This window comes from Cricetulus griseus (genome assembly GCF_003668045.3).
Source record: "Cricetulus griseus strain 17A/GY chromosome 1 unlocalized genomic scaffold, alternate assembly CriGri-PICRH-1.0 chr1_1, whole genome shotgun sequence".
NCBI classification, from domain to species: domain Eukaryota; kingdom Metazoa; phylum Chordata; class Mammalia; order Rodentia; family Cricetidae; genus Cricetulus; species Cricetulus griseus.
Genome location: NW_023276807.1, coordinates 106445019 through 106460682, shown reverse-complemented (window position 1 = coordinate 106460682; position 15664 = coordinate 106445019). Strand labels below are relative to the sequence as shown.

General features: G+C 43.8%; 1 protein-coding gene across 1 annotated transcript in view; it reads left to right on the top strand.

Moving 5' to 3' along the window:
• Nucleotides 1-15664, top strand: part of Stk32b (serine/threonine kinase 32B) — a 184881-nt gene that overhangs the window by 125267 nt on the left and 43950 nt on the right. The window contains exon 5 of the mRNA XM_027387053.2: nucleotides 12279-12316. Coding sequence (XP_027242854.1) covers nucleotides 12279-12316 — 38 coding nt within the window. The remainder of the gene's footprint in view (nucleotides 1-12278; nucleotides 12317-15664) is intronic.

The following is a 15664-nucleotide window of genomic DNA, read 5'->3' as shown; positions in this document are numbered from 1 at the left end:
CGTCTGTCCCAGGGAAACAGCAAGAGAGGAAAACAGGAAAGAGAGTGAAAAGAGGGGAGTGGGGAAGAGAAGAGAACAGAAAGATATGAGCAGGCAGAAAAGACCATTAAGTGGGCAGGGTCTTCCTCTTAAATTGGTCCTTTGCACCCCCATGGAACCCTGGGCTGACCAGGGTACTGCCTGAGTGCATCTTGACAGGGGACAGGGGCAGGTCAGCATAATGCCTGAATCCTTACAGAGGAGCAGTAGAGGATGAGGCCATAGCAGACAGGACTAAAGGAGAAGGCCCTGGAATGCAGGGCTAGTGTGAATGGAGCTTTGCACTGAGAATACGGAACTGAAGTGGTCTGCCTGAGCTTGAAACCTTTATATTGTACCATATCTTGGGCTGTCTTGCAGTGACTGCAGAGCCCTTTGTGAACATGCACTCATACACTCCCACTGTTGCTTACCTGTTCCACAGGGGCTTCCTCCTGAAGAGCTCTGAGTCTGGTGGAGCAGGCTAACTCAGGGACAGACCATCTCAGTTTGGTATGCTCAGTGCAAATAGAAAAAAGCAACCTGACCTTGGGACTGGGGTCCATGAAAGCTCTGGAATCTAGTGATGCCTCAGCTCACGGGAAGGTAGCTCTCTAATCATGCTTATTGAGATAAATGCTTGCCTGCCTCATCCTTGAAGGAAGCCATTGCTTCTAGTACATCCTTGGATCAGTTTGCATATTCTGAAAGTGTTAAATCTCTAGAGATGTGCTTGGAAGAATGGAGGCAAGTACAACTGCTCAGTCACCCAGTTCCCCTCTGGCCTGTGTCACCATATTGGTGGCTTCTCTTGGCATAGCTGAGGAAGCCACCACCCCCAAATACGGTCTGACCATAGATGGAGCAAGAAGAGAGTGAGATCAGCAACCACATGGGGCTTCGTGTTATATTCAAGACACCACTCCCTTCATAGCTTGTATACATTGAAAGAGTTTCTTCCACACTTTAAGACAGCCATGGGGGTTTTCTACACACATCCACTATGCTTGCTGGCCATTTTTTTGTTTTGTTTTGTTTTTCGAGACAGGGTTTCTCTGTGTAGCTTTGGAGCCTATCCTGGCACTCGCTCTGGAGACCAGGCTGGCCTCAAACTCACAGAGATCCACCCGCCTCTGCCTCCCGAGTGCTGGGATTAAAGGCGTGTACCACTAACTCCCGGCGCTTGCTGGCCATCTTTAATGTCCTTGGTTGACAGGGTTAACACATCTTGGTGTTCCACTTTCATTTCTGTAACTATATTTGAACAGAGAAGTCAGAATTTACCCACCAGGGCTGTTGGGCCAAGAGAACCATGAGGAGACATATGATGGGGAAGGAACAGGGCCAGTTGTGCTTTGCAAAGTCGTTGGGTCACAGTCTAAAAGATGTGCAACTTTATATATGAGAGATGATAAATACAAAGTATCCTGGATTTCAAAGTGTGTTATTAAAAGAGTAAATAGCAGTAAGCATGTATCTGTTTCCCACTGAAAGCCCTCCAGCATTCACCCAGGCAGATAACATTGACCCAAGACTGACTTGAGGATGACAGCCAATTAGTGTCTAGATACAGAGAGCTTAAAAAACAAACAACCCAATAAAAAAACTGAACTGTGAATCTGAACAAAATTCTCAATCGAAGAAATAAAAAAAAAAAGACTAAGGACTATCTTTAAAAGTGTTCAACTCCTTAGCAATTAGGAAAATGCAAATTAAAACCCCTCTAGGCTTTTTGATTGTCTCCATCCCTGCCTGAGATCACCAGTGCAGAATATTAAGAAGTCCCAGCAAAGGGCAAAGGCAGAAACAGCCTCCTGGCCCTCCTTGGTCGTCTATCTGAGCTGTTTTTAAAAATAGCACACACAGCTGACATTTTACAATGTTCCTGAGCAGAGGTTGGGGTTCATTCCAGGGCAAGCCCAGGTTTGATAGCCTCTCAGGCATACATTCTATTAGAGTGTCATCTTGCCTGGCTCAGAAATGATGAGTCTGTCCTCAGCAAATATCGTCACAACCGTCCCCACCCACACCACACTTCTCGTGTCCTTTGTGGACACACAGCAGCTCATTTTTAGCAGGGAGACATTCCAGAGCTGAGATACAATCACTGTGAAAAATAGACTTGGGAGAAACAGACCTGGAAATGCTGAATGAGTCTCTGATAAGATGTTCTGTCCAGAAAGCACTCTATTAAATCCCAAGAGCACTCCCGCCATGCCGCCACCTCTTCCACCCAGCTTGGCCCATGCCTTGCCCAGAAAATCTCACCCAGACAAAGTCTAAACTCACCTAAAAGTCAGAGAACCAGCCGGGCGTTGGTGGCGCATGCCTTTAATCCCAGCACTAGGGAGGCAGAGGCAGGCAGATCTCTGTGAGTTCGAGACCAGCCTGGTCTACAAGAGCTAGTTCCAGGACAGCCTCCAAAGCCACAGAGAAACCCTGTCTCGAAAAAAACAAAACAAAAAACAAAACAAAAAGTCAGAGAACCTGCCCTGGAGTTCTCCCAAGCAACTTTAAAAAGCTCCTGCAGTGCCAGCTCCTGCCTGTTGCAGCATTCAGTCTGGGAGGCTGTTGTGTTTCTCATTTTCCACATGACAAAGCCAAGGCCTAGAATTGAGTGCCCAGGACCCCGTGGCTCGTGTAGTATGGCAGTGCAAGTAATTGCCGCTAACTTGAAGATTTTTCAATCAGCCATGTTTGTATCCCAGAATGCAGGCCCAGATTTTCTGGATCCTCCACTTAGAGATTTGTAATTACCACTTGGATATACCCTAAGGTCCTCTCCCAAGCTCTCAGAGCGCTGGCAAAATTCTGTCACTGTATCTTAAAACTGAGGACCCTACATTCAAGTTACTTACTGATTGGAGTCTATTCTCATCTCCTGGAGCCCCCTTCATGACCTGGCTATGTGACCTTGTACAGACATGGTGACTCTTTGTCTCCCAAGATAGTACATGTCATAACTGCATCTGCCTCAACAGATTCTGAGGGAAGGTGACATGCTTGTGAGGAGGAAGTCACATATCTTCTGCCATATGTTGTAAGGAAAGCAATCAAGGCCACCCACCACTTCCCCAGTGTTCCATGGGAAGGAAGCCCATTACAAGATAACACTTCCTCTTCTAGGACTCTGACTGCCTCATGTGTAAGAGGAGAATCTGCTACTTGCCTGTCACATGTCAATCTGTGTCACTGAGCTCCCACCAGGACTCCACCAGTCTCCACGAGACCCTGGTTTTATTCTCTTTAAAGCACCTGTCCCAGCTTGCCATTGGCCATTTGTCCCTGGGTCCCTCCTAAGACATAAATCCATTGATCAGACCAGTTTCACTCTGTGCACTTGAGGACCAGAGAGGGAGGGGACTCCCCAGATACTTGAGATGCTACTTTGTGCTAAGAACTGACACAAAAGTAATATTCTATGCACCCAGCATTTAATCTATTCAGCAAAGGAAACTGAGGTACAGGGATAGCCCGACTGGCATGAGAGGGGCTGCTCTCTGAACCCAGGCAATCTGAGTCCTCAGTCCTCAGTTAGACTTGGCAAGACAGGACAGATCCAGTCCCTGGTCACATCAGATCCCCATTTTCACAGTTCAATATGTTTCGAGCAAGGCCCAGATAATGTGGCTACAGAACATGGACAAGTAATGGGCTCATCCAAGGTTGTAACAGAGTCAGTGGGCTCCCCACCTGCCCATGGAGCCTTATCCCCATCAGCCCATCATCCACTATGCTAGGGTAGACAGCAAATCGCCACAGCATTGGTGGCTTAAAAATCTGGAATTCCCTCTCTCCCAGGTCTGAAGTCCAAAGCCAAGTACACTCAGGGCCATGCTTCCCCCAAAGGCTCTGGAGAGAAGTTTCCCCTGGCTCTTAAGCTTGTCCCTGCCTCTCTTAGATCTCCATCTTGGCAGAATGCCTTGTTCCTTGTCTGTGTATTCATATCTCCATCTGCTCTACTGGGTCCAGGACAGGCCCTGATCCCAGAGTAATTTCATCTTTAGAGACTTCTCTGAGTATGTCTGCCAAGGCCCCATAACAAAACAGGGTGGACATGAACTTGGTGTCACTGTTCAGGCCTGCATGCCAGATCATGACTTTTTTATTTTAAATCTTTGCTGCCATGTGCTAATGCTATGTTTGGGTCCTGGCCCTGCAAGTGATTTGGGATTCATGCTCCTTGGGCCACAGTTACCTTCCCCGACTCCCACAACCCAATAAATGTCACCCGAATCCTCATGACACCTCAGCTTCAGGCCTTAGTGTGTACTGCTCTCTCCTCTTTCTTTCTAAGGTGCATCCCAAGCTGGCCTTGAATTCATGATCCTCCTGCCTCATCTTCTTCATCAGTTGCCTATTGGTGCACATGCCACCACAGCTAGTGTCACTCTTACAGTTTGTCTTGTTATTTTAGAAATTTATTCTTTGAAAATTCCATACATGTGTCCAATGTCTCTTGATCATATCTAACCACTTCCTCTTCTTGGCCCTCCCCAAACACATCTCCACCCCCACTTCATAGCCTCTTCTCTTTCTCTTTTTTTGCTATAAAATGTAAAATTTATTTAAAAATCATTTAAATTTATTATATCATACAATACATCCTTACCAAAGCCTTCAATCCCTCCAGTCCTCCCAACATCCCCCACCTCCCTCTTGTTCCCATCCCCACAAAATTCATTCTATTTCTCCTTCACAGGGAGATCCATGCATATCCCCTAGAACTCTCCTTGTTATTTAGCTTCTCTGAGTCTATGGATTGTAGCATGATTCTCAATTACCTAACAGCTAATATCCACCTAAAAGTGTGTACATATCATATTTTCTTTCTGGGTCTGTGTGCCTCACCTAGGCTGATTTTTTTTAATTTCCATCCATTTGCCTGCAAATTTCATGGTGTCATCTTTTTCTAACAGCTGAGTAATACTCCATTGTGTAAACGTACATTTTATTCATTCTTCAGTTGAGGAACGTCTAGATTGTTTCTAGTTTCTGGCTATCAGGAATAAAGCCCTTATAAACATTGTTGAGCAAATTTTGTAGCATGAGCATCCTTTTGGTATATGCCCAACAGTGAAATAGCTGGGTATTGAAGTAGATTCATTTCCAAATTTCTGAGAAATTACCATATGGTTTCTGTAATGGCTGTACAAGTTTGCACTTGAAATAGCAATGGAGGAGTGTCCCCCTTGCTCTACATCTTTGCCAGCTTGAGCTGTCACTTGTTTGGTTGATCTTAGCCATTCTAACAGGTGTTAAGTTGAAATCTCAAAATAGTTTTGATTTGCATTTCCCTGATGGCTAAGGTTATTGAACATTTCTTTAAGTGTTTCTCAGTCATTTGAGGTTCCTCTTTTGAGAATTCTGTTTGTCTCTGTATCCCATTTTTAATTGGATTGTTTGGTTTGTTAATGCCTAGTTTCTTGAGTTCTTTATATATTTTAAATATTAGCCTTCTATCAGATGTGGAATTGGTGAAATTTTTTCCCATTCTGTTAGCTGCCATTTTGTCTGTTAATGGTGTCCTTTGCCTTACAGAAGCTTTTCAGTTTCGTGAGGTCCCATTTATTGTTAATCTTAGTGCCTGAGCTATCAGTGCTATGTTTGGGAAGTTGTCTCCTGTGCCAATGCATTTCAGACTTTCTCTTCTATTAGATTCAATGCTCCTGGTTTAATGTTGAGGTCTTTGATCCATTTAGACTTTAGTTTTGTGCAGGGTGATAAATATGGATCTATTTGCATTTTTTCTATATGTAGACATTCATTTATAGACACTTTCTTTTGTCCATTATGTATTTCCATATTTCTGGCTTATTTATCAAAAAACAGGTGTCCATATTTATGTATATTTATTTCTGAGTCTTCTATTTGATCCTATTGACCCATGTGTCTGTTTTATGCCAATACTATGCAGTTTTTGTTACTATAGCTCTGTAGTATAGCTTGAAATCTGAGATGATGATACCTCTGGAAGTTCTTTTATTGTTCAGGAGTGTTTTAGCTATCCTGCCTTTTTGTTTTTCTGTATGAAATTGAGCAGTGTACTTTCAAGGTTTGTAAAGAATTGTGTTGGAATTTTGATGGTGATTGTGTTGAATCTGTAGATTGCTTTTGGTATGACAAACATTTACTATGCTAATTCTACTGATTCATGAGCATGAGAGGTCTTTCCATCTTCTGGTATCTTCTTTAATTTCTTCAATGACTTAAATTTTTGTCATACAAGTCTTTCACTTGCTTGATTAGAGTTCCCCCAAGATATTTTCTATTGCTTGTGACTGTTGTGAAGGGTGTTGTTTCACTGATTTCATACACAATCTGTCTGTCATTTATATATAGGAGGGCTACTGATTTTTTTTAGTTGATCATGTATCCAGGCACTTTGCTTAAGGTGTTTATCATCTTTAGGAGTTCCCTAGTAGAATTTTTAGGGTCACTTATGTATACTATCATTTCAACTTCATGTACCTACACTTCAACCTCTTTATTTCCAATTTGTATTCCCTTGATCTCCTTCAGTTGTCTTATTGCTGTAGCTAAAACTTCAAATACTATACTGGATAGATATGGAGAGAGCCTTGTCTTGTTCCTGATTTTAGTGAGACTGCTTTGAGCTTCTCTCCATTTAATTTGATATTAGCTATAGGCTTGCTGTAAATTTCTTTTGTTGCATTTAGGTATGTCAATTGCATCCCTGATCTCTCCAAGTCTTTTATCATGAAAGGGTGTTGGATTTTGTCAAAATTAGATACCTTCTTAGGTATCTAATGAGATAATCATGTGGGAGGGCTTTCTTTCAGTTTGTTTATATGGTCAATTACTTTAACCGATTTTCATATGTTGAACCACCCCTGTATCTCTGGGTTGAAGCTTACTGATATGTTCTTAGACTTGGTTTGTGAGTATTTTGTTGAGCAATTTTGCCTCAATGTTCATAGGGAAATTGGTCTGTAATTCTCTTTCTTTGTAAAATTTTTATTTGGTTTGGGTATCAGGGTGATCATGGCCTCATAAAATGAATTTGGCAGCATTTCTTCTGATTTTGTTTTATGTAATAATTTAAGGGTTGTTGAAAGTCTGGTAGAATTTTTCACTAAAACCATCTGGTTCTGGGCTTTTTGGGTTGGGAGACTTTAAAAGTCTGGCTGTTTCTATTTCTTAGGGATTGTAGGTCTATTTAAGTTGTTTATCTGGTCATGATTTAAGTTTGGTAGATGGTATATATTGAGAAAAGTATCCATTTCTTTTGATTTTCCAATCTTGTGGAGTACAGATTTTTAAAGTATGACCTGGAGTTCTTTCTATTTCCTCAGTATCTGTTGTTATGTCAAGATTTTTGTTTCTGATTTTATTAATTTGGATATTCTCTCTCCATCTTTTAATTGGTTTGGACAAGGGCTTGTCTGTTTTGTTGATTTTATCAAAGAACCAACTCTTTGTTCATCGATACTTTGTATTGTTCTCTTTTTTCTACTTTATTGATTTCAGCCTTCAGTTTCACTATTTCCACCCATCTCCTACCTGTGTATGAGTTTGTTTCTTTTTGTTCCAGAGCTTTCAGATGTTCTATTTAGTTGCTAGTATGAGACCTATCCAATTTTTTTATGCAGGCACTTAGTGCTAAGACTTTTCTTCTTAGTGCCAGATTCATTGTGCCCCATAAGTTTGGGTGTGTTGTACATTTTCACTGAATTCTAGGAAGTCTTTAATTACTTTCTTTATTTCTGTCTTGACACAGTAGTCATTCAATAGAAAGTTGTTCAGTTTCAGTTAGTTTTTAGGTTTTCTGCTGTTTCTGATATTCAGCTTTAATCCATGGTGATCTGATGGGATGCAGGGGGTTATTTTAATTTTGTGACCAAGTATGTGGTCAGTTTTGGAGAAAGTTCCACGAGGTACTGAGAAGATATTCTTTTGTATTTGTGTGAAATATTCTGCAGTTATCTTTTAGGTCCATTTGGCCTATAATGTCTGTTAGCTATTGTATTTTTCTGTTTAGTTTTTGCCTGGATGATCTGTCCATTGGTGTGAGAGTGGAGTATTGAAGTCTTCCACTACCAATGTATGAGGGTTAATGGGTGATTTAAACTTTAGTAATATTTCTTTTACAAACATGGGTGACCTAGTTTGGGGGGCATAAATGTTAAGAATTGAAATATCATCTGATGGATTTTTCCTTTAATGAGAATAAAGTGTCTTTCCCCATGTCTTTTGATTAATTTTTGTTTGAATTCAACTTTGTTAGCTGTTAGAATAACTACACCAAGTTGTTTTTTGGTCCATTTCCTCGGAAAAATCTTTCCTTTACTCCAAGGTAATGTCTAGCTTTGTTGTTGAGGTGTGTTTCTTGTATATAGCAGAAAGTTGGATCCTGTTTTTGCATCCTTTTCTGTTGGGGACTTGAGTCAGTGTATTGGTGTTGAGAGATATCAATGATAAATGATTGTTAATTCCTGTTATTTTGTTGTTAGTGTTGTTGGTGGTGTGTGTGTGTGTGTGTGTGTGTGTGTGTGTGTGTGTGTGTGTGTGTTTGCTTCACTTCTTTTGGCTTTGCTGTATAATATTACTTATTTTCTATGTTTTTACAAGTATAGTTAACCTCCTTAGGTTGGAGTTTTCTTTCTAGTACTTTTGTAGGGCTATATTTACGGATAGATATTGTTTAAATTTGACTTTAGTGTAGACTGTCTTGTTTCCTCCATCCATGGCAATTGAATTTTTTTCTGGGTATGGTGGTTTGGGCTGGCATCTGTGGTCTCTTAGAGTTTCAAGGGACACCTGTCCAGGCCCTTCTGGCTTTTACAGCCTCCAATAAAAAATTGGTTGTAATTCTAATAGGTCTGCCTCTATGTGTTAATTGTACTTTTTCCTTGCAGCTTTTGATATTCTTCCTTTGTTATGTATGTTTGGAATTTTGATTGCTATGTGATGAAGGGAATTTCTGTTTTGGTCCAGTCTATTTGGTGCTCTGTAAGTTTCTTGTATCATTATGAGCATGTCTTCTTTTAGGTTAGGAAATTTTTCTTCTATAATTTTGTTGAAAATATTTTCTGGGCCTTTGATCTGGGATTCTTCTCCTTCTATTCTTATTCTTAGGTTTGATCTTTTCACAGTGTCCTAGATTTCCTGGATATTTTATGCCAGAAATTTTTTAGATTTAACATTTTCTTATACCAATGTATCTGTTTTTTCTATTGTATCTTCAACACCTTAGATTCCTGTTCACTTACCTACATTCTTCATTTGCAGAGTTCCCTCAGTTTGTGTTTTCTTTATTGTTTCTATTTCTGTTTTCAGGTCTTGAACTGTTTTATTCATTTCCTTCAATTGTTTTTTCTTGTCTTTCTTTTTCTTCTTTAAGGGCCTCTATCATCTTCACAATGTTGGTTTTAAGGTCTTTTTCTTGTGCTTCAGGACTTACTGGGCTCTGGTAGTGACATATTGCCTTGACTGTTGCTGGTTATGTTTTTATGCTGGCATCTAGACATCTGGATTTGAGGTGATTATAAATATAAGTACCAATTTCTGAGTTTGTCTTTGTTGAATAGATTTTTTTCCCTTGGTTTCTGTTTCCTCTCTGGTCTCCTGGCCAGGGTGACCTGTGGTTGAGCAGAGGGACACCACCCATATTGGGAGCTGGATTTCTGATGGCTGGAGTGGTCTCTGATTGAGCAGTGGGTCTCTGCCTGAATTGGAAGTTGGGACACAGTGACAAGAAGGGGTAGGAAGACTGCAGTTAGGTGAGGGGGAACCCAAGGGAGTGAGGGGGTACCCAGGCATGCATCCTACCTGGAGTTCTGGTAGATGACATGATCAGTGGTCAAGTGGGGTACGTCCACCTAAGAAGGGGGCAGGGACAGGGTGGGGAGGTAAAGAGAGGTAATCAGAGGGAGGTTGAACAGGCACTGAGAGAGAGGGAAAAGTCTGTGGGTGAGCTGCCTACTGGGAGTCCTGGGGGCTAATGAGGCCTCTAGTTGAGCAGGGGCCCTCCATGGGGGTTGGTGAATGAGATACCATGACATGGAGGGGAGGGGCAACTGGGGGTAGAGTGGGTGAGTACTGCAAGATAGGGACAGTTCATGGGCAGGCAGCCTACCTGGAGTTCTGGCAGCCAGTATGGCCTTAGCTTGAGCAGTGTGCTTCTTCTGGAGTTGTGAGCCAGGATATGGTGACAAGGAGGAGAAGATGTGGTCAGGGGTAGGCTGGGTGGGCACTGAGAGAGTGGGGGAGGACCACAGGCAGGTTGCCTACATGGAGTTCGGATAGCTAGCATAGCCTTTGGTGTAGTAAGGAGCTTCAGCCAGAGTTGTGGGTTAGGATCCTCTTCTTATTTTTTATAATGCATGGAATCCAATTAGTGCTGCTCATACCACATGATCATGAACGTGAAGCCATCCACTATGGCATGGACAGCATACCAGTTGCCACTTCCCACAAAGAAAAATGACTCCCCCCTCTTCAGCAGCCACCAACTTCCAATCAGTCCTCAGCTCAAGGCATGACATTGGGAGCCCCTTCCCCTCCATGCTCGGCTTTTTTAATGACTTGATAAGGTACAGGTAGCCCAACTGCAGTATTTGTGAATACACATTGAAGAAAGTAGTGGGTTTTATTGTGACACTTTCATAAATGCTTTTATCACATTCGTGACACATTTATGTCCCCCTTGAGAGATCTTGCTGGGAGCTACTCTAAGTAGGGAGCTAGCATTTGCTGACCTAGTTTTCACACGTTGACACTGGAACCTCTGTCTATTGTTTTAATTTTCTTTGTTTTCAAGTTATCCTTCCCTTAGGGCTCCCTTGTCTTCTGCACCATCTCTTTGGTCACATGAATGTTCTGTGAACCTGGTGGCAGGGCCTGTTTACCTAACACAAATCAAAATTGGTGGGCTTGAAAATCATAATGAGAATCAGAATTGAAATATAGATGCTGTGCATTTCTCTTCTCCCCTGGAAGAAATTGCCTGGCATCAGCAATAAACCCTGCACATCTCTCTGGGAAGAGTTAATATTTGATCAACTCAGGGGCAGTTACTCTTTATCTCTGAGAAAGCTGTCATTAGTTACCTCACCATGGCTGTGGCATTAACTCTAAATGTATGGGGTATGTCTCTGAAATCTATAGTTTTACTGCTACAGCAAATTGGGGCACTGAAGCTTCCTGTCACAGGCTTACCCTTCCTTCCTTATGCCACTCAAGATCCATGTATGCACAGGATTGACTGGCACCATGCTGGATTCCCAGATGCATGGATCAAAGAGCAAAGCCCTGATTTTACAATGTGCTCCTTGGTTAGGAGAGGCTCATTGCTAGCATGGAAATATCAACTATCAAATAGAACTTTCTAGAAACCTACTTCTGTCTAGAGTGTGTTTGTGTGATTCGGTTTCCTGAAAACTTCAGCAGACCCACTCCATGAGAGCCAGATGTTGAATTATTCAGTCCTTTGGAAGCACTAAAGTGATGGATATTAACTTTGGTGTGTGTGTGTGTGTGTGTGTGTGTGTGTGTGTGTGTGTGTGTGTGTAGGCCAGAGGTTAGCATCAAGTGTCTCCCTTTATCTCTCTACATTTTTATGCAGGATCTTTCCCTTAACCTGGAGCTCATAGGTTCAGTCAGACTGGCCAGTGCGCTCCAGGAGCTGCCTGTGTCCACCATCCTCTAGGGCTGGGGACACAGACACACCACCCCTGGTGCTGGGGTCACAGACACATGCAGTGCAACTGGCTTTTACGTGGGTGCTAGGGTTTCTACCTCAGCTCTTCGTGCTTGCTTGGCAGGTACCTCACTGACTAAGCATGTCCCTAGCCCCTTTGGGTTGTTTTACAGTGTTTTATCTGGAATCTCCTTTTGTGCCCACAAAGTGACACAGTGGGGTCTCCAGTCATGAAGGCTGAAGAATAGCAGGGTGGAGAAGCACCTCTGCCTGTTGACTCATGGCTCCCTCTTAGTCTACCATCTCTATTATGACAAGAAAAACAGTGATTTTAACACACAGGGTGACAGTTTCTTCTGAACACTACAGCCAGCATTGAAAGGCCTAACATTAAGAATATCTCAGAACAAAATAGTCAAACAATCTGGTCAGGGTTCAGAAAGAAGTTCTGACTCCTCAGAGATCCTGTTGTCACATTTACTTCAGCACTCTGAGGGGAGGTAATGGAATAGACAGCATCCTAGAGTCCCCTCTGTCCTGTAGTCTGAGCCTATGGTGGTTCCCAGAACTCACACCTCTGCCTGTGTTTCTCTTGCAGAGACATCAAGCCGGACAACATCCTGCTGGACGAGCATGGTGAGTTGAGGTCTCCTTCCCCCTTCCCTGGGGCCCCCTTCCAGCCTGGGGCATGGGAGCTGAATGAGGGTGGAGGAGTGGATCTTAGGTGCTAGAGAAAACACTCTGTTCCAGTCCTGATAGTGACATGTGTCAGTTTCTGAGCAATGTCCTGTCATGGTAAGTTGAATTGAACTATTTGCAGGCATCACTTCTGAAGTCACTGCTGTTTGTATCCTGGTTTGAGGGTGACAGCGCACAGAGAGGACCAGAGAGTGTGAGATTATAGTGAAGTAATGTCCTAGTCCTGTGCAGGGGTGCAGAAGGTCTGATGGCAGGAATGTGAGGTGCTGGGGGCAGTAGCCTCCCTTCCCTGACCCCTTTCTCTGTTCAGACGCACCCATATCCAGGTCATAGAGGCAGGTGAAATGAAGCTGAAAAGAGGTACAAGTGCCTCTGCAGTACTCCCAGGGAAACAGAGCCTTCAGGAAAGATGGGTTCACACAGAAAGTGCTGAGCAGTGACCACTGATACCATACTGGCACAGAGCACCTCTGTGTTCAAACTGTGGACAGCCGTCCTGAGGTAGGATCCAGGCCAGACCACCAACCAACTCCTTGGAGCTCTTAGCCCTTTCATTCATGAGAACTGCTTTAGAAAACCATCAGGAAAGATCAGGACCATTGGTTGTTCCATGGCTCTGGTGTGCTCCCTGAAGCCATGCCCAGTCCTCCCAAAGCTGCCACATCAAAGAACCTAGGTGGGCAGGCAGTGGTCCCATCCCTGTGGGCCTCACAGTGTTGTGTGGATTGGATAAGCTACTGAGAACCAAGAGGCATGAGTAGGCGGGCCAAGGGGAGTCACTACCGTGAAGTTGGGATGATGATGGCAGCAGATGAGGATGTAATAGGAAGCACCCTGGGGAATAGCTGGGGAGAAGAGAGCTTTATCTCCCAGTCCTACCTGAAGGTGGTTGTGTCCCTCTGGGCCTCATTCCCCCATTCAGTGGCTTGGGGCTCATCCTGAAGAACCTGAGAGCCACTGAAGAATAAATACCAAGTGGGGTTGGAGAGACACCAGAGATACTGCATGGAAAATGGAGCAGTGGGAGCAGATTAGCCCCATGAGACCCCAACATGAGCAGCAAAGGAACCTGTCCATCAGAGCCTGGCATGCCGGCTTGATGAGGCTGATGTAATTGTGCACAGGGATCTGGAAGCATCAGTCAAAGACTTCTGAGATGGTCAGCAGATACAGACACCATCTCCTCCCTGGGTCCTCACTCAGCACTGTGTATGACTCTGTCCCATCTTCATGATGACACCAGGCAGATTGCATCAGGACCCACCCCACTGGCCTTGATTTTAGCTCTTTAAGCATCAGATCTCCAAATCCACATCGTCTTCAACTACAGGGGCTTGAGATTTAGCATAAGAAGTTTCGAGACACCTTTTAGCTCTTCACATCAGACTCACAATGGGGATGGGAGCCCTGTGTGCCAGCAGGTCTGCCTTAAGTCACTGCCTCCATTGTTCTTAGATTCTTCAGGTGCTGGGGCTGGAGGCTCTATTTCACTCTAAGGATTCAGAAGAAATTTCCTAGGGACTCTTGGTTCCCACAACTAACTCAGGCCAGTTACAAGCCAAGATCTTTCCAGCCAAAGGAGGAATATGATGTCCAAAGTTCCCAGGATTCTATGTGGATCTAAAGGAAGCCAAGAGGGAATTCTGAGGCAGCTTTGACTGACAATTTTACACTTCTACCCAAAGCTCTGGAGTTAGTTTTCAAGCCTGCATCTGCATATAAAAACCACACAAGGGACCTGGGAGATGGCTCAGGAGATAAAGCTCTTACCAGTTGAAAACAAGAGTTCCATCCCCAGTACCCACATAAAAATGCTAGAAGTGGTGCACACTTGCAGTCCTGGCACTGTGAGCTGGAGACAGGTGGGCCCCTGGGAGCTGCTGGCCAGCCAGCCTAGCCAAAAACAACTAGGTGCCAGTGTCTGTGATTCAAAAATACAAGGTGGATGGTGTCTTAACAGCAAGCCCTGAGGTTTTCTTCTGTCCTCTATACATATGCATGCACACCTGTGTGTATATGTTCACTTGCACATGCATGAATACACACACACACACACACACACACACACACACACACACACACACACACACACAAAGGCTCATGTCTCCACAGTTGACTAGGGATTTCCTGTGACCTCATGGCAAATGGAAATACCTGGGTCATGAAGCTTTGGAAACCCACAATGATACTCCTCTTGACTCCACAGGGCGTGTCACACCTCTGATAGAGATTAGGGCAGGAATTTAATTTAGTGTATCTTTGATCAGTTATCTCATGAGTTTTATGACTATTGTGTCTTCTAAAGATTTTTATTGAGCATGTGCCATTCAGTATGAACATAACCAAAGGCAGGACCCTGCATATTCCTAAGTGGGTCATCACATGGCACATTGGCCAGCATCCCCCCACCCCTTTTGAAAACCACATTAGTTCACTGTGGAACAGGGAACCCTATGTCGCTATTGCTTTCATTGGGTGTCACCTTGGAGACAAGAGAGCTGCATTTCAATGTGATTTTTAAAAATCGGTAGATACACACAGGAATATTTTATTGATGATGCTCAGGCCTGCTCATTCCACAAACTCCACAGCTCCTAGGCAAGCTTCCCTGCTCCCTCCTGGTCTCATAGGGTAAGCTTCTGGTCTTAAGATAGAGCTGAGATTTGGAGTCTGAACCAGCAGACAAGTAGAACAACCGTGAGAGTTGGGGAACTGAGCTAATAGAAGACAGGAACCTGCAAAGAAAAGGAGATAGTGACCTTGCTTAGTGACTAAGAGCTCCTAGCAGAGGGGACTTGGCAGATGTGGAGCAAAGAGGAAGGAGTGTGTCCATCTTCCATTGCAGAATCAAGTTGAGCATCATTCTACCACATCATTTTAAAAGCATAAAAAGCATTTAAAAAGCAAGGAGTAGTCAGCTGGCTCCCAGGTCTTGGGAGTGGAAGTGCTGCAGGCTAGGCAGGGCTAACCTTGCTATGAACACTAAGTCCAGCAGGGTTAGAGACTCTCTGTCTGTCAGCTGACCCACAGTAGCCTTGGTTGGCTGACTACCTGGGTGACTCAGCTCTGCTTCTCTGCCTGAAACTCTGGAGGGTGCATTCCCCGTGGCCTTCTCTCGGTCATTTCAGAAGCAAGGACAAGGAGAGCTGAGACCAGGCATGCCTGGGTCACACTGACACTGTCCCAGTGGGTATCATTTCTTTAACTAGCTTGGGTTTTACACATGCCCCATACACAGAGGTGCCTGCAGCAGACGAGTTCTCTTAAAAGCCCTGCATTGCTTCT